Source organism: Vombatus ursinus, unplaced genomic scaffold, assembly GCF_900497805.2.
Source record: "Vombatus ursinus unplaced genomic scaffold, bare-nosed wombat genome assembly UNPS02015175.1, whole genome shotgun sequence".
Taxonomy (NCBI): Eukaryota; Metazoa; Chordata; class Mammalia; order Diprotodontia; family Vombatidae; genus Vombatus; species Vombatus ursinus.
In genome coordinates, this window is record NW_020954953.1 from 3,186,652 (window position 1) to 3,207,015 (window position 20,364).

General features: G+C 35.3%; 2 protein-coding genes across 3 annotated transcripts in view; one reads left to right on the forward strand and one right to left on the reverse strand.

The window, feature by feature from the left end:
• The window catches only part of LOC114031475 (dimethyladenosine transferase 1, mitochondrial-like), a 61,009-nt gene that overhangs the window by 15,210 nt on the left and 25,435 nt on the right, over positions 1 to 20,364 (reverse strand). For both annotated transcript variants that reach the window (XM_027846557.1, XM_027846558.1), the window contains exon 5: positions 10,182 to 10,301. In XM_027846557.1, the coding sequence (XP_027702358.1) occupies positions 10,182 to 10,301 (120 nt within the window). The remainder of the gene's footprint in view (positions 1 to 10,181; positions 10,302 to 20,364) is intronic.
• On the forward strand, positions 2,081 to 2,740 carry LOC114031476 (claudin-20-like). Its single transcript, XM_027846559.1, has one exon. It carries the CDS (start codon positions 2,081 to 2,083, stop codon positions 2,738 to 2,740), a length of 660 nt encoding a protein of 219 aa, XP_027702360.1.

A 20,364-nucleotide genomic window follows, 5' to 3' on the forward strand; every position in this document is an offset into this window, starting at 1 on the left:
TCCTCTTGCTGATCTGGGCAAGAAAAATGACTCATGGTTATTTTTTCTTAAATTTCCCAATTAGGATTCAGTCTGGTGCATTTTCTAGAATTTTACGAAAGTGTGGTAGGGGAGCCAGTCTGTACTTCTGTTATTTTGCCATCTCGACTCCCCCAAAAATCTATTTTAAAAACCAATTTTAGGAACTTATTTTATTATAGTATAGAGAATAATAAGATAGCAGTGTGTATAGATCTCATGCCCATAAATGTTAGTTATGAAATATATGTTATGAATATAAGTAAACAACGATGACTTAACTCTTTCAGAAGATTTGAGCAGATGCGGTTTAAATGAATAAAGAACTGTGATTTAGGAAAGGGTATCACAAATAAAATACATTTTATTGATAGTTTTTATTTTTACATGACCTAGATTTCCCAATATATTCTTCTCCTTTCCAGAGAGCTATTCTTTGTAAACAAGAATAAAAAAGGGGAGAGAAACAGTTCGACAAAATGAACCTATACATTGAAAAAAATTGATATGGTCTGTAGTGTACCACATCCATAATCTTACACCCTTACAAAAAGCAGTAGGGAAGAGCCTTATTATATCTCTTCTTTGGGGTCAAACAACTGTCAATATAATTTTATAACATTCATTTTTTGTTTTGTTTTGTGGTTGTTCTTTCCATTTATATTCTTGTAATAATTGTGTACGTTGCTTTCCTGCTCTGGTTACTTCACTTTGATTCAGTTCATGTAAGTTTTTCCATGCTTCTCTGAATTTATCAGTGTCCTTATTCTTTACAGCACAATCATACTCCATTACATTTACATCCCCTAACTTGTCTAGCCGTTGCCTAATCACTGGGCATCTACTTAGTTTCCAATTCTTGGCTACTGCACAAAATGCTTCTATACATATTTTGGTGCAGATGAGGCTCATCTTTTTATCACTGACCTCTATGTGCCTAGTAGTGGAATCTCTGTGGCAAAAGGTACAGACATTGTAGTCACTTTGTTCTCCTAATTCCATGGTGCATTCTAAAATGGATCAATTCACAACTCCACCAATAGTGCATTATTATGTTTGTCTTTTTCATACTCCCTCTAACATTGGGTACCCCCTCTTTTGTGATCTTTGCTAGTTTGCTAGATATGAGACAGGAACAATTTGGAGAAAGGTTGAAGTAACTCACTGGGAGGAGTGTAGCGGATGATAAATTAACCTTAATAGTCAGAATGACCCAGGATCAGGGCTAACCTCTGACAGAAAATAGACATGAGTCTGGTCATATCACTTAACTTCCCGGTGACCTGGGCAACTCGTAGATTCTGAGCTGCAGAGAAGATGATGAGAGAGGGAGTTTCCTCACTTTGGAGTTCCCTGTACCAATGAAATCACAGTTCTAGCACCCATCCCTCTCCATAAATTAACCCAATCTTCTTTCTCAGTCCTCAATAACTTATCTATAATACTCAACAAAAGGATATAGTTCATTTAGCTTGCCTATATAAATGCTAGAACTGTTCATTATTTGTAATGTCAGAAGACTGTCTTCGGGCAGAATCTTTTTACACAGCTGAAAAAGCTGACAGAGAGCTCTCATAACTAAAAGACAAACAACCATGAGAGTAAATTCAGTTCTTTGATCTAAATGTGATTGTGGCCAAAGATATTTCAATTTTCTAACAGAATATACATCTTTCCTCTGAGCATAATGGACATATCTTGGGCTTGAAGAAAAGCAAAGAAGGCAGTACTTCTCTGAAGTCTATACCTTGCATAATCCTTCATGTAAGCATGAAAAGGAAGCATCGGAGAGCTGCGTAATCTCCCTTCTCAGCTCTTTTACAGAGAGCTCACTCATTCACTGCAGGGTCACATTCAGATGTGCCTTCAGATAAGCTCCAACTATAAATGTAAGCTTTTTTATTCACTCATTCCTCCTGTCTTTCCATTTCCCTGATTTCCATTACTTATCTTGTCTATTTTCCCCCCTGTATTACAGTCTTCATTGGAACGATCACAGTTTATTGGACAGTATCCACCAGAGAGGATCGGGCAGACAAAAGGGGACAGACAGATCAACATTATGGCATCAGCAGGTCTACAGCTCCTTGCTTTTATTCTAGCCTTATCTGGCATTTGTGGCATAATCACAGCCACACTATTGCCAAACTGGAAGGTAAATGCAAACGTGGGATCAAATATCATAACAGCTATTATTCAACTTCAAGGGCTGTGGATGGATTGCACATGGTACAGCACCGGGATGTTCAGCTGCACGATGAAACACTCAATCCTAGCCCTTCCTGTCTATGTGCAGACTGCACGCACCACCATGGTACTGGCTTGCATCCTCTCAGCTTTGGGGATTTGCATTTCCACAGTGGGCATGAAATGTACACAGTTAGGAGGGGACAGAGAAACCAAAAGCCGTACTACTTTTGCTGGAGGACTGTGTTTTATTCTCTCAGGTGTATCTGCTTTAATACCCACATCATGGTACATGAAGGAGATCATTTCAAATTTCTGGGACCCAACAATCCCAGAGCACAATAAACATGAACCTGGAGGAGCTATCTACCTTGGATTTATTTCAACAGTACTACTATTTATTGCAGGTGTGATTTTCTGCACTTCCTGTTTAAAAAGGCATCAAGAAGCTAGGTACCATCCTCCCAAGCAGCAGGGTAGCTTAAGCACTCAGCCAGTGAACAACGCAGGCTATAACCTGAAGGATTATGTATAAATAATTGTGTACTATATATGGTAAATGAAATGCCAGGAATGTTTATTTTTTTTTTTTACTTTAGATTAAAAACAAATCAAAATCATATTTAATTGTCTTCATTAGATGCTATAGTGCATTACTATTAACAAGGTATTTTATAATGCAAGATTTTTTTTAACTGCTGGTTACTTTCACATTTAATACTCAAGGTTTATTTGAAAAAGCATTATAAGGCAATTGGTGGCTAATTGATGTTATAGCTCACTTGTTGAAGCATTAGTTTAAAGCGGGACTATGTTCCAAAACGTGTGCTTTTGATATTCCATTTTGAGTATTCAACAGGACTAAAATTTGGACTAAAGATCTGTGTCCTGCTTTTAACCAGAAGCAACATCTGTTTTTGCTTTCCAATTCTCTAATACCATGGTAACTTGGCTCTTTTTTTAAAAATCACAACATATAATTGCATGTCAGGAGCTGAAGAGCTGTCATTGCCATTCAGATATTGCCAAAAATGTCCCTCCCAAGTCCCCACCTGCTGTTCAGTATCTCTGGCCCTCTTTCTCTTTTGCATTTCAAGGGAAATGTTTACATAAGTTTCCAACTGTTTCTAATCTTTCAGCCAAACAGTTTAGGCTCCATCTAAGAGGGAACAAATTGGTAAATGTCATCAGGAGAAAGAAAACACTTAGGACCTTTAACCTATTGAATATAAGCTACATGATAATAATACATGGGAAAAAATAACATGACTATCCTTCCTATTTCCATATCTATCCAGGTGTGAGCTCTTTGGGAATTATTCCTTCATTTACTTCCAATCATTTAGATTTCTACCTCCTTCATGTAATCTTAGATAAATTGTCATCTATGTATAACTAATGTTTATTTTCAAATTCTTTGCCCCTTTATTTCCAGGCCTGATTTAAGCAGACAAGGTCACTATTTTCTTTTAAATAAATAAACTATCTCTAATAAAATAATTAAAGTGAAGGTGTTTTGAATAAAAGAAAGCATCACATAACTATTTTGTTTTGGTTCAAATCTATAATGATGTAGGGAACTCCTGACAAGACTCCCTCTATCAAAGTCAATTACCAGCTGCTCTGCAACTTATAAAAATCTTTCAAAAGATTGGCACGAAGGCACTGAGAGGTTAAGTGATTTATCTGCGGTTGTATTGCCAGAATACATCGCAGGCTGGCCTTGACCCCCAGTCCTCCTATCACTACAATGCTTTTGTCTCTTATGAATCTAAGGTTACCAAATATCAAACTTTAATCTAGAGGAGAAAAAAATCTGATGTGCATATGTCTATTTGGGTAGAAAGGAAACAGGACAATCTTGATTTGGGAGTATCCAATAAAGTTGATATATTTAAGTCAATTTTATAGTCGAGTAATATAACTTTCCAATTATTTTAAAGTGCTACGGAAATATTTGGTGCTGTTACTTAATAATGTATATTCATTAGTTTATAACATAAGACGATGAATTACATCTTATGTATAGTAATATGTAATAGAGTAATGTTGTCATTGGAAATAGTAACTTTTATATGTTGCTAATAAAAAATAGGATTTTTGTTTTGTCACATGGGGAAACAAAATAATTTTCAAAACTATTTTACTGTGCATATTAATGGATATCATCGTCAGCATAGTGAAATTTTAAAGAAAATAACTAAAGTGAAGTAAAATTATTTCATAAAAAAATCACAGATGTTCCTATAGCTGTTCAAAATGTTTTCAGTTTAATTGTTCATGGTTGTCATTTTCTAAATGAGAAAATAAATCTAAAGAAATGCTGTCTGACAAAAAACCTTTAATACGATACTTTACATTTTAACTGGAGTAATTTTGTTTTGATATCTATGTTTTCTTACTTTGTTTAAATGTGGTTGGATTTACATTGATCAGTTCTCAAATGCACTAACAGAAAGGAAAAATGTTTTATATAATCAATCAGATTAGATTTGGAATATTCTTTATTCTTCATTTTAACATATTCTCACATATTTAGATATGGGCAGGTCTAATGTTTTAGGAATTCAATCCAGCAAGCAAGTATTTATTAAGAACTTATTCTGTGCTAGGCACTTTGCTAAGTTCTGGGGTTACAAAGAAAAATTAAAAACTGTCCCTGCCCTCAAGGAGCTTTCATTCTAAATGGAAAGACAAGTAAATAGATAAATGTAAGATACATTTAAACTAGACACAAGGTAAATAGAAGGAAAGATACTGGCACCTTGGGGAACAAACAGACCGATGATGAAACACTGTAAAGTCTGAATTCAAACTATGGCAAGAACTAAAAATCTGTAAAACTCTGTCCTGCACCTGTTCTTTGTTAGGGGAAGAACATAATCACTCACACTGTAAAATACCAACCTAGGAAAAGCTGGCTTTTCTCTTTAATAAGCAAATAAGTACAAAGGAAATTTAGGAGAACTCATTCACACAGAAGTGCTTATTTGTTTTGATCTATTTAAATTAACTTACAATTTCTAGAATAGCTTTTGAATTTTATTCTTTCCTGTATGTTGTACTTTAGCTTTACGTTGTATTTTAGCTTTAAAGGTTTTTCTCTCAGCTTCTGCTGGGCTGTAGATGGTGTGAAGGCATGAGTAAAACAAAATAATTCTAATTACAAATTAAGTAGTAAAGGGGCAGCTAGGTGGTGTAGTGGATAGGGCACAGGCCCGGGAGTCAGGAGGACTTGAGTTCAAATCAGACACTTAATAGCTATGTGATCCTGGGCAATCACTTAACCCAGACTGCCTTCCCACTCTCCCCCCCTCCCCCACCCCAGGAAATAAGCAGAAAAGGTATTAATATTAATGTAAAATTAAAAACAAGGTCTGCTAAGAATAAGTCAAAATAAATATCCACTTCAGATCAGAAGGATCTTACTATCATTACAAAGAGTGAAAATACTATCCATTGGAAGTATGTATTTCTTTATTTTCACCCAAAAGTTAAGCTTTAACGAAGAACATTCTTTGTACATAGGCTCACAGATTTATAGCTGGACAAGAGACCTTAAAGTTCATTCTAATAAATAAAACTGCTGCTCAGGGTGAATAGAATGATTCTAACTTACAACAGCGAGAGGACAAAATTCCTCAATTCTTTTTTGTTTCCATTTTTCTTTGCTTTTGGATTGGAAAACAAAATAATGATAGCTAATAGGGAACTGATACCCAATATGAATAAGGTGATAGTAAGAGAACATTCAGGTGCCCTAAATAAAATCAAGGTACCTGGCCACAAGGAATTATATATTCAAGAACTGAAAGAATAGGCAGATGTGACTGCCACTGCCAATAATATCTGAAATAAAGATGGTGGAGAATGAGATATATATACAAGACTGGAGCTGGGCAAATATTCTCAGTTTTCATAAAGGGAAGAGAAGAGAAGAAAGTCTGCAAACAGTAAACTTAAATTTGATTTCTGGCAAAATCCTAGAATATTATTATTAAAAAAAAAGATGAATAGTGAACATGAAAGCAATGATTACAAACAGCAGTACTGTTTCATTAAGAATAGGTCTAGGGACAGCTAGGTTGCGCAATGGATAGAGCACCGGCCCTGGATTCAGGAAGACCCAAGTTCAAATCCAGCCTCAGACACACAACACTTACTAGCTGTGTAACCCTGGGCGAGTCACTTAACCCCATTGCCTAACCAAAGAAAAGAAAAACAATAGGTCTAGTCAAACTAGCTTTGTTCCCTTTTTTAAAACAGTGTTACTAAACTGGTAAAGGAAATGTTGTAGATAATTTATCTAAATTTTAATAAACCATTTGATAGTCTCTCATGCTATTCTGGTAGAAAAAATGTACAAATGCAGGCTAGATGACAGTATAATTAGATGGATTCAGAACAGTCAAATGACTGGACGTAAAGAACAGACATTAATAGTTAGATTTCAACTTGAAAAGAGGTCTCCAATGGAATGCTTGGCATTGTGATGTTTTTCATTTTTAACAATGACTTGAATAATAGCATAGATGGCACATTTATCAAATTTATATACAGCAAGTTAACACTCTGGATGCCAGTATCAAAATCCAAGACAGGCTTGGAGTTTGGGCTGAAAGTAACAAAATGAAATTTAATAGGGACAAACATGTTTTACACTTGTGTTCAAAGAAAATGACTTTATAAGTATAAGATGAGAGAGGTATGCTAGATAGTAACATGCCTGAAAAAAAAAATCTAAGGATTTTAGTAGACCACAGGCTTAATGAGTCAACAGTGTAATATGGCATCCAAAAACATTTAATGTAATTTTGGATTGCATTTACAGAGGTATTGTTGTTGCTGCTCAGCTGTTTTCAGTAGTGTCCTACTCTTCGTGATCCTATTTGGGATTTTTTTTTTTTGACTAGGCAGTGGGGTTAAATGACTTGCCCAGGGTCACACAGCTAGTAAGTGTTATGTGTCTGAGGCCGGATTTGAACTCAGGTCCTCCTGAATCCAGGGCTAGTACTCTATCCGCTGTGACACCTAGCTGCCCCAATTTGGGATTTTCTTGGCAAAGATACTGGAGAGGTTTTTACATAAGCAAAATTTTACGTAAGCAATATTTTACATGAGAAAATTTTTACATAAAGCAATATTTTACATAAGCAAAAATTAAAATGTAATCTTTTAAATTACGCATAAGTACTCTCAACAGATTGCTTAAATGAAGAGTACTAACCTGTTCTGTAATTCCGTTTAATTAAGGCTCTGCATTAATATTTTACAGAAAACAAAAAGAGAAAGGGTAACTTTATAAGTAACTACAGGAATCTTAACCACAAGAAAATGGTAAAAAAGGCTTTTAAATAGGATTGATGTTATTTGTTTAAGACATGAACATTTTATATTTGTCAAAACTTTAAAATGTTTTGCTAAAAGCAAATTTAATATTCTGAATAGGTAAACTATGACTTAGATAACAAACTTTATAGGTTCCTCCATTATCTATATTTCAATTGTGTCATTAAATAGCACTCTATATATATAACATATGTACATATATCTTAAGGAACTTAAAATCTTGATGAGTAGAGAAAATATTAATACACAAATAAAATGTTTAAATAGAAATACAAAGCAGAATATGGCTACAGATGTGCTTGTAAAAGAGGAACGCAATTACCAATTGAGACAAATGTAATATATAAGTACATGTAAAAACATGCATTTTAAATCAACTGAACTGGAGAAGTCTTTATTAAGTACTATTATGTAGCATTTAGCACAGTGCCTGCCAAAAAGCAGGGATTTAATAAATGCTTACTTACTATGTATGAGGCACTTAGTTTATGAAGAAATAATGAAATAGTCATCAATGTGATTAAAAAAAGAAAACATATAATTGCTTCCCAAAAGATATTTTTTCAAGATTACAATTTATCTCCCAGGAGATGAAATGCAAAATTAACTATGGGACTGATAAAATTTAATTTAATGACAAGTCTGACATTTTCTGAATACCTCCAAAAATTCTGAACTGAGGCATTTTATTCTGACCCATATCCTAAGGAATTCTTGGCCAAATTTAAATATTAACATAGACTTTGGCTAATATAATTTACTATAACAAGAAACCAGTTATGTGTGCTATTGAAAATAACATACAATAAAATTAACACTATGCCTTATCTGAATAAAACTAAAATTTAGTACACAGTAGCAATAGCTTCCTCTGATGATAATGACCACTTTTTTCCCCCTAAAATGAATATTCCCATTCTACAATTATAAAAATGTCATCATTAAGTGGAAAGAGTACTGAACTAGAACTCAAAGGATGTGGGGCTGAGTCTTGGTTCTGCCATATTTTAGCTGCATGACCTTGAGAAAGTGACTTAACCTAAGTCTAACTTTCTTACCTATAAAATGAAATGAATAATAATTGTTCCATCCATCTCTCATAGAAATAGTATGGTCTAATGAATAGAGACTCAGCTTCAAGCCAGGAAGATTTAGGCTCAACTCTCACAACTGATACATACTGGGCAAGTCACAACTTCTCAGTGCTCATGGCAACTCTTTTAGACTTTAAGTTGCAGTAAAGTGATTACCGGCACTATCCTAATGAAATCACACGTCTAGTCCTTATCCCAACACGCGTTGTAAAGAGTGCAAATAAGCAGTTAGTAAGCAAAATGCAAGGCATTATTCTGAAAAGTCCTTTGTAAATTATAAACACCATACAAATGTCAGCTATGATTATTATAATCATTAGTTACAGCAGAGGTGTCTATGGCTCAGGAAACTCCTGAGTAGGGCCCGAACTAGATTAAAATGTAATTGGGAAATGTTTAAGAAAATAAACAAAAAATATAATACAACAGACACAGTGTTAATTTGTGGTTTTCTAAGTCAGTATGCGGCCCTCAGGGATTTATTTCTATTTTGGAGTTCAACAACACTAAGTTACAGCTTCTAAACAGTCCAGAAATAATACATTGGGGCCGTTTATCAATCTAATCTATTATTTTGATGGAGCCTCTCTGTAGGGGGAGTCCCTCCAATGATGCAGGTCACAAACTACACTGTTCTGGTCCAGATCTCTTCATAACACCTATGCAGACAACCTAGTAAATGTGCAGGAGGCCTTCCTCTATTTGATGACTTCAGGAGTATGAAGGTAGCATTCAGACTGTCTTTTAGTTGCCACTCTCACTAGATGACCACCACACAGGTCCTACATAGACACTCGGATCCTGTCTCTTTTATAGTTTCAAATTACTCTGGGTATTTATACTGCCTGTAAGTCATCAAGTGTGAGTTACAAATAACTTGAAATCACCCAGAGATGTGAAAAATGAGAATGAAGAAAAATTCAATTATAAGAAAATCTAGCATTAAGAGTCAGTGACATGTGGTGGCAGCATGGAATAGCAACTTTGCTAGACTTTGTATTTCAGAGCTCTATGTGTGAATGAGACATTTCCGGGCCTTTCATATTAAATGTTTTATAGCAGCTCACAAGCAGTGAACAAGCCATTTGGTCCTCATGGACACAAGTATTTCATTTCTTCTGCTGAGATTGTTGTGTCTAGAACTTAGCACTTTCAAATCTATAAATACCAGCATTTAGAATCTAAAAGCTAACATCCAACTATACACAAATTACTCTCAAAATGAGATCTCCTAAAAAACAAAATAAGTTGATTTGTTGAAATGAGTATCTACTTAATAAAGCTTTACCTGGAAAACTAACCAAAAAAAATTAACATGACATATTTTTGCTTGAGATTTATTATCCTGAGGAAAAATATATTTCAGTCATGACAATGACCAAGTGGAAGTCTTATATATGTTATGGTTCTCATTTTTTAAAAAGAAAATAAAATTGAAGAAACTGGTCTGCATGCTTGAGTAAATTAGGTTCTAGAGGCAGATTTTCCAAGCTGAACTCTCTCTATTAACAACAACTACAATCAAAGACTTACCTCTGGTTTGGGAACAAAAGCTCGTCCTGGAATCGTAAAGGAATGCTGAACCTTGCAGAGATACTGGGCCATGATGGAAAGTCGACTTCGTTGTTTGCTTCCTGTATTGGCAGTCAGTCTCTAAGAAAAAAAGTGGCTGCCATGTTAGTACAAAATTAAATAAATCAGACAAAATAGAATAAAAGCTTGCTCATTTACGTATACTTTGTGGAAAATTGATGGCCAATTTGAAAAAAATAAAGTTTTTTAATAATAAAAAATTAAAAGCTTTTTAATAATAGTTAGCATTTATGCAGTTCTTTGAGGTTTGAAAATCACTTTACAAATAGTATCTCATTTTATCCTCACAACTACCCTGGGAATGGTGGGAATAGGTGTTATTATGATCTCCCTTTTACATGAGAAAACTGAAGTAGAAGAGGTTGTGATTTGCTCAGAATCACATAGCTAGTATGTGTCTGAGACTGGATTTGAACTCAGGTCTGTCTCTCTGACTCCAGGTCCAGTGCGCTACCTAGATGTCCAAATGCTTAATGAGTGATTACGCTTCTGACAATAATGACTTACCTTCTTTGACGAATAGCCTCTCTCCCTTGGCTTCTGTAAAACTAATCTTTCTTGGTTCTCCTCCTACCTATCTGATCATTCTTTCTTAGGCCCGTTTGTTATATTCGCATCCACCTAATAACCACTAACTAAGGCTCTGTCCTGGACCATTCATTTCCTTTCCCTTTCTGTGTGCCCATGACCTCTAATCTATTGCATATATGTAAATTCAGTCTAATTTAACAGCATGACACTGCAGTAAAAAAAAAAAATGCTGACCAAAAATAATAAAAAAAAATACCCTCACTATAACAAAAAAAACAAGAAAAGTATATACACCAATATAAAGGAAAAATATGTTAACATAATAAAAGTACATTTTGTGCAAGGAATAAGAATAAAGAACCAACAATTATACATAAATACAGATAGAGAGAGAGAAAAGAGAGATATCGATATCTATATATACACACACACACATATATACACAAAGATACACATACATATGTGTATGAACACATATGTGTATGTGTATCTCCCTATATATGAATACATTAATGTATTGTCATTGATTTTTCAAGGTACTTGGTATTAATATTGGTTTTATAGAATTCTCTTTAACAATAAATTAAGAAAAACATGTCTATCATAGACCCATGAAGCAGAAAAACACACATCTAAAATTCAAAAAGTACAAATAAAATGTAAGTTTTAAAACTTCTTAGCATATCCCGTGATGGAAATTAAAGACTAAATCAGCTAGAGTTAAACAATATCAGAGCTGCAAGGGCCCTTGAGTCACTTCAGCCTAACCTAGATCTGAGGATTCTCCCTTAAAACATACTCAAGTAAATAGTTACCTACTTGAGGACCTTCAGTGATGAGCTCTCTCAAGGAAGCCCACTCCATTTATGGGCAGTTCTCTTGTTATGTTTTTCCTTGTTCTGAGTCAAAATCCGCTAATCTATCATTTCTCCCTACTATTCTAAGTTCTATTCTTTGGAACCAAGGAAAATAAATTAATCCTTCTACATGACAGAACTTAAAAATACCTTAAGTACAGTTCTTTACAAACCCTCAGTCTTTCCTTCTTCAGGCTAAATACCCCCATTTCCTTTGAAAGGTGCCCCTATGGCCTACTGCCCAATCTCCTCACTATCTCAGCCATCTTCTTTCAAATGTTCTGCAACCTGCCAAAGCCCTTCCTAAAATGTGGTGCCTGCAACTGAACACAATGCTCCATGTAAAAATCTTTGCTACATTCTCATCCACCATTTCTCCTCTTATGAACGTCATGCTTCTATTAACATTAGGTTAGGTTTTTTTCGCTATCATGTCACACTGTTAAATCAGACTGAATTTACACCGTACACTAAAACAACCAAGTCTTTATTATATGAATTACATGAATATGTTGTTTAACTATGCCTCATCATTCCAGTACTTGTAAAGCTAATTTTTTAAGATCCAAATTTTGGACTTTATACATATTTCTACTTAATTTCATTGTATTCAATTTGGCCTATTGCTTCAGCCTTTAGGATTATTTTTGAATCCCTATTCTATTATAAAGTATATTAGTTATCCATCCCAGTTGAGTGTCATCTTCAAATCTTATAAGCATAAATTCATCTGAATCACTAATGAAAATGAATAGAATGGGACTGAGGATAGAATTCTTTAACAAAAAATAAAATCGTATCCCCCAAACAGATGGCTGCATATTTTCCAAATAATATCCTATCCTGGATTTTTTTTCATGAAATCTATATAGTATTTTATATAGTATATGTAAAATATATTCCTCTGTTCACACTAGCCCAGCACACATTATCTATTATGTGAATGATAATCTTTCCTCTAGAGACCTTAAAAGGCCTGAAGAGTTTAACTATATCTCTTTAAACAACATAATTATTTCAAGTTAATCTAAAGACATATCATTCCAGTTTAACAGAAAGTGGTATAAATATTTATTCCAATTTATTAGAGAAAGAAATGGAGACATGAGAGTAATAAAGTGCTTTGTACAAGATTTCATAGATTCAGTGTCCGAGGACGATGTCCTATTCACTAGTCACAGCTATTTCTGTGGTTAGTAAGTCATATGTGAAGCTACACAAACTTAAAGGCCTTCTTCTATGGATAAATTATCATAACAACAAAAGGTCAGCACACCAAACTGTTTAATTTTAAGTACAAGGAAACTTCTGACACCTCAACTTAGAGCAGTATATCTAAGTATGAAAAAATAAGGAGCTAGAGAATTCAAAGACAATATTATTTCTTCTCTGCAACCACTACAATAATTTTAACATGAATAAGATTTACTCTTGAAGAGCTGTAGCAGTTAGGTATCAGAGACAATGGATCTCATCTTCTGGTTCTTCATTCTTCACAAATGGCCAAAGGCGTCAAATAATTTTATAGTTATTTGTCTATGTACTATCTTCACAACTCCTTAATAGACTGCAAAATTTATGAAGACAGGGACCATGTTTTAATTAAATGTCACAGGGTACCTCGAACTGATTACAGTCTTCTGTAGACAGTAGGCACTTAATAAATACTGTTAAACTGGAAAATCATGGCTTTACTGGGAGTCATGCATGCCAGTTCTGGCCCCAGCTCTGCCACTAGTAGTTAGTTATTTGGCAATTAATTAAACTTCTGTTCACCTGTTTTCTCATCTATAACACAAAGGGTAGAACATATTAACATCCCTTTTGGATACAAAATTCTCTGATTCTAGTACATAATCTGTCACTGTACAGATGACTGCATGTCCTTTAGTAAGCATGTTTCTCAGTATTTCCTACATTTAAATTTTATACAAAGAACAAAGAAGGGCTCTATTTATCTTGCGTTGTAAGGTGACCAAAACAATTCTATACATAAGTAATACAAATAATCCCTAGCATTTGCATGCAGCTTATATAAAATTCTCAGACGACACATGACTCTCAAATGAGTGCTAAGCTCTCTAACGCAGAAAATGTACACCTATGGTATATGTGTTAGGTCTAAAATAAGGATCAGCTACCCAACAATGTCTGCATCTCATATTGGGGTTTGTAATTACTTGGACAGGGATTGGGACTGAAGTTTTCCTTTGTTCTATCTAGAAAGATGTGACTACAAAGAATAAGAAAAAGCTCAGTGTAACCTCTAATTCAGGGCTTCTTAATCCGTGGTCCATGGATAGAGTTGAAGGGATCCACGAATTTGAATGGGAAAAAAAATGTTACATCTTTATTTTTGCTAACCTTTGACTGTTGGTTTCCTCTGTATGTATTTTATGTACTCATAGACATTATCTGAGAAGGAGTCCATAAGCTTCACCAGACTGCCCAAGGGGTCAATGACACAAAGTTGATAACTTCTGATCTAAATAAACCTACCTGATCTAAGAGATTAGAAATTTCATCTACAAAAAATGATTGGAAGAAAAGTACACTGATAAGAAAGCATGAAATCATGAGATCATTTGAACCTAAAGAAATACAGTCATGAGTCTTGTAAATGGGATTGTGCATTCCCATAGTCTTATTTGTTATCAAAATAAAGCATCATGTTGAAAAAAAAAAAAAAAAGATGTGACTAAACAAATAAACTTCATAAACAAGGTCACAACAGTCATAGAACTCTAAACTACTGTGATGCAGTATGGAGTATATGCAAATAACTGGTCAACTACAAATTATTTTTATTTATTATTGACAGAGATCCCTAAGGACCTCTAGTTACATTTTTGTTAGCTTTAGTTGAATAAGCAAAATAAACCCATATCTCTTTTAAAAAACATTTTATAAATTAGACTTTTCTAATACTATCATCCCCAATAAGACTCATCATGGTTTTGTGGCAATTATTTCCTTATATTTCTTAGCAGGTTTTATTGATAAAATTATTAGGTTATTTGTCCTCAGAGACCTGGCACTAGGTTTGTTACAATTAAAGCACGTATACTATGGGGCTTCATACAAAAAAAAAAGACCTGGGATGGAATCCTGTTTCTGCCACATGCTACTTGTGTGATATAGTATAATTTATTTAACCTCTTTGGGTCTTAATTTCCTCATCTATAAAAATTAGGATCTAGGTTATCCCTGAGGTTTCTTTCAGCTCTAAATCCTATGATCCCAAGACTTCAAAAGCATAGTTTAAATCCATCCAAAACTTCACAATCTTCTTGAGTTGTTGTGACCAAAAAATGTCATTAGTTGATGGCCAACCTTCTGCTGAGGACCTACTCTGAACTTAATTAGACTGAGCTTTAGCTAACAGGCACACAGTCTATCACTAAGCCCATACATAAAACCATTCCAGCTTAGGAGGATCCATCAGAATGTATGCGATATGTTGGCACCACCCATAAAAACCAAGGGTCATCTGGATGTCATGCTCATGCATCAAAATAGCAATTCCATAGAAGGTAACATTTAGAGGAAAATGATAGTTTAGCAACTTCATGGAGAAAATTCACTACAAAATTTTGCAAAAAATGCATATGACTTTCAGTTAAAAGGTACATATTGTTAAAAACATGTTTTTAGGTTAGAAAACATTATGTGTCAAAACTATTATAAATGTCCTGTACAAAATAAAAAAATAATACCTACAAATGTAACATAGAAAAAATGTTTCATGTAGATCTTCTCATGTTGCTATAGAAGTGACAGTGTAATGAAAATATGCCAAAATTGGGGATCATACTCACATCAATAAGATAGCAATGAAAAATGAGTAACAGCAAAAAGCTAAGTCATAGTCATCATTATAAAGATGATTGCTATAACTATGTAAGCCACTGAAATCTTCTAATCATATTTTCCTTGTCTATAAAATGGATACAATAATTCCTTCAACTAGCTCACAAGGGAAGAAGGATATGTCTACATAATTTTCAACCCTTCAAAAGATAAAGAGCTTACCCACCTGCCTATACTTAAGTTCTCTGAAAAGTATATTATGTAGCTGATTACTGCTTATAAAAGCTGTCAACTCAGGAAGGAAAGCAAGAACTGAAATCTCTTAATTCAGTGAAAATATTTATTGTGATTACTATAAGCAATGTACCATGCTGAGTGCCAAGTGAGATATAATGATGAATAATGCCTTTGGCCTCAAGGAGGTTAAAATCTACAAGAGATGACATATGACTAGTAGAGGGCATGGATAAAAAGCAGCATGTCATATGGACAAAGGAAAGGTGCTATTGGGGATTTCAAGAAAGGACAGATTACTTTCAGCTGAAGGTTAGTGGTGGGGCAAAGAATTAGAAAAGTTCTACAAAAGCTTTTTGGACTTCTAATCCACTATCAGGAGGCTCTGAAATAGTAGCTAATGTTCCACGTTTAAGTTCCTTGAAGTAGTTTGGAAACTAGAACATTGGAACATGAAAACTAGGAAAGAAGAACTTTTTTTAAAAAAAAAATCCATGAGTTTACTATGGAGATATATGGGCCATGCTAAAAGAATAGTGATTAAATAACAAAATAATTGTATGCACAGTCTACTACCCAGTGTTAACGTCACTAAACAGATCAAAACCAACTCTCATCCTTATCAAGGCACTAATAAGTACACCCATCAACCTCAAACCAAAGACAATACTCACTCCACTCAATGACACAAGAATACAAATATGGGAGAAAATCTCAGCTTCAAATATAATGGACAGTTCTGACCAGTTCACTACAAATTTATGCTACACTACCTCAACTCAGCCCTTACTGCTAGTAGGCCATCCTTCGACCTCTCTCTTATTAACTCACTAATCTCACTTTCCACAGTAGTTCTTCTAAACCTATTCATCCCTCTTCACATCTCCCATGGCCACTCTTCCCCTCACTCTCTTAGCTGAGAACTTTGCCTCATTTTACTGCAAAAACTAAAGTTATTCATAATGAGCTCCCTCTTCTCCTCTCATCCTCCTTTCGTGTCACTCAGATGCCTTCTGCCATTATCTTCTCCTTCACCTCCATCTCACAAAAAGAGGTGGCGCTACTACTTGCCAAGGCAAACCTCTACCAGTATAATCAATCCCATTCCATCCTGTCCACTCCATCCTGCCCCTCTTGACACCCCCACTCTCTCCTTTATCTCCAATCTCTCCCTGTCTACTGACTCTTTCCTTATTGCCTACCAACATGCCCATGTCTCACCCTATCCTCAAGAAATCCTCATTTGATCCTTCTGTCCATATTATTGTCCTGTATTTTTTCTATCCTTTTGTGGTGCAATTTCTTGAGAATGCTGTCTACAATAGAAACCTCTGCTTTCTCTTCTCTCACACTTTTCTTAACTCCCTATAATCTGGCTTCTTAATTCATCATTCCACCGAAAACGCTCTCTCCAAAGTTACCAATGATATCCTAATTACCAAATCTGATGGCATTTTCTCAAACCTCATTCTCCTCAACCTCTCCGGAGCCTCTGACACTGTTGATCACCTCCTGAATACTCTTTTTTCTAGGAATTCAGGGCACCACTCTCTCCTGGTTCTCCTCCTACCAATCAGACAACTTCTTCTTAATCTCTTTGAGGACCTTTGCTAGATCTTCAGACAGTCCATGTCCATTTACCATGGGTGTCCCAGGGCTCTGTCCTAGGCCCTCTTCTCTTCTCCTTCTATACTATTTCACGCGATGATCTCATCAGCTCACACAGAATTTACCATGTCTATGCTGAAGATTCTCAAATCTACCTATCCTGCCCCAACTTCTCTGCTGACCTCCAATCTCACATCTCCAACAGCCTTTCAGACATCTTGAACTAGATGCATAACAGACATCTTAACCTCAACATGTACAAAACAAAACTCAGTACCTTTCCCCCTAAACCCTCTCTATCTCCTACCTTCCCTTTTATTTTCAAGAGCATCACATCCTCTCAGTTCATAAGTCCTCATTATCTCTCACCTCCCACTCCCAATATCTAATCTATTGCCAAGGTCTGCCAATTTCACCTTGGCCCCATCTCTTAAATATGCCCCCTTCTCTACTCTGACACTGCTACCACTCTGGTGCAGACTCTCATCACTTCAAGCCTGGATTACTGCAATATTCTGCGATGGTCTATCCACCTCAAGCCTCTCGCCACTCCAATCCATTCTCTATTCAGCTGCCAAAGTCATTTTCGTAAAGGGCAGTCTAACAAAACTCTGCTAGTTCCCTATTGCCTCAGAATCCAATACAAAATTCTCTTTTTTGGAACTTCCAGGAGCGGAGTCAAGATGGCAGGGAAAGCACTATAATCAAGTTCTCCTAACATTCCCTTCCAAACAATTTTAGAATAATGGCTCAAATTGAATTCTGGAGTGGAAGAGCCAACAAAAGGTTAGAGTGAGACGTCTTTCCTGCCTAGGACAACTTAGGAAGTCAGAAGGAGAGGTCTGTGACATAGGAGTAAGGACTGGCCAGAAGCCCATATGACGGCAACACAAGCTGTAGGAGTTGGAGGCAGTGACAACAGCAGCTTCAGCTCTCAGCCCAAAGGACACTGAGCAACTGGTTTAAAAGAGATGCAAGGGACCCCTGTGCTAAAACTGGGTGCAGGACAAGGTGCTGGTTACCTATTACCTACATCCACTGCTGAGCTAAAGTTTCAGGAGAGGAGAGCTTTTGGTCCCAAGGGATCAGGGGACATAAGGATCAGAAGTCAAAGTCCCTTCCTAGGTAAGGATGAAAGTGCAGACCAGAAGAGCAGATCACATCTCTTCTCAGATCACATTACCTTAAAAGCACTGAAAATTTCCAAACTCCCAGAATTATCTCTTAAAACAGCAGTGTAGACAAAGTCTAAGACTTGGGAAAGTGCTCCTCCTGCTCCCCTTCTCCCCATGCTAAGAACAGAGTCCAACTTTAATATAAAGTTAAAAGTCAAGAAATAGGCTGGAAAAATGAGTAAACAACAACAACAAAACCTGAACATAAAAAGCTACTACAGTGACAGGGAAGATCAAGACACAAGCTCAGAAGAAGATGATGTCAAAAACAACTAGAAGCAAAGTTTCAAAGAAAAATGTGAATTGGACACAAGACCAAGAATCCTGGAAGAGCTAAGAAATTATTTTCAAAATAAAATAAGACCAGTTGAAGAAAAACTGAATAAAAAAATGAGAGGGAGGAAAATTATAAAAAGACAATAGTTTGGTAAAAGAGGCACAACATAATATACTTTAGAAAATAACTCCTTAAAAAGCACAATTGGCCAACTGGGGGAAAAAGAGGTTAAAAAATAAAAAACCTCACTGAAAAAAAAGTAATTCTTTCAAAATTAGAATTGAGCAAGCAGAAGCTAATGACCCTATAAGACATGAAGAAAAAAAATTAAGTCAAAAGAATGAAAAAAAATAGAAGAAAAAATAGAAGAAAATATTAACTACTGCTTTGGAAAAACAACTGACCTTGTAGGTAGACTGAAGAGAAATAATTTAAGAATTAATGGACTACTTGAAAACCATGATTAAAGAATGAATCTAAACATCATATTTCAAGAAATCATAAAGGAAAACTTTCCACAAAACCTAGAATCAGAGGGTAAAATAGAAATTGAAAGAGTCCACCAATCATCAACTGAAACAGATCCCAAAATGAAAACTCCCAAAAATGTTATAGCCAAATTCCAGAGCTCTCAGGTCAAACAGACCAGAAAGTAACCATTCAAATATTGTAGTGTCAGAGTCAGGATTATACAAGATTTAGCAGCTACTGCATGAAAGAAGCGGAAGGATTAGAATATGATATTCTGGAAGGCAAAAGAGCTAGGATTACAATCAAGAATTACCAACCCTGCAAAAGTGAGTATAATCTTTCAAGGGAAAAAAATGACATTTAATGAAAAAAGGGACTTTCACATTCCTGATGGAAAGATCAGAGCTGAAAAGAAAACTTGACTTTCAAACACAAAACTCAAAAGAAGCAATAAAAAGGTAAACACGAAAAAGGAAACAGGGATATAATAAGGTTAAACTATTTACATTCCTACTGGGATACATGTAATGTCTAAGAACTTTATCATTGTTAGGTCAGTTAGACAGATTCTACATAGATAGAAGGCACAGGTATAAGCTGATTATGTTGGGATGATGTAAAAAAAAAATTGGGGGGAGATGGAGAAGGGGAAAGAGAGAGGAAGAAGGGGGAAAATTATGTCACCAAAAAGAGGTACACAAGGAAGAGTTTTTACAGTAGAGAGAAATATGGAGGGAGGAGACGACGACACTTGAGTCTTACTCTCATCTAAGCTGGTTCAAAGAGGTAAAATAAACAGACACACACACACACACACACACTCAATTGGGTATAGAAATCTGTCTTACTCAACAGAGAAGTAGGAAGGGAAAGTAAATAAAACGTAGGGAGGGAGCAGGGATAAAAAGGAAGGTGGAAAAAGGAAGGTAGTGATAAAAAGCAAAATAGATTTTAGAGGGCAAACAAGATAAAAAGAGAGAACAAAAAAAAACAAAAAAAAGAGAGATAAACAGAAGAAAACTGAATGGAAGATGCTCAGTTAGTCATCATAACTGTGAATGTGAATGGAATGAATTCATCCCTAAAATGGAAGCGGCAGAACGGATTAGAAACCAGATTCCAACAATATGTTGTTTACAAGAAACAAACTTGAAACAGAC

Bases quoted from the DNA above. Each gene is read 5' to 3' on its own strand.
- LOC114031476 (XM_027846559.1), top strand. From the start codon at position 2,081: ATGGCATCAGCAGGTCTACAGCTCCTTGCTTTTATTCTAGCCTTATCT.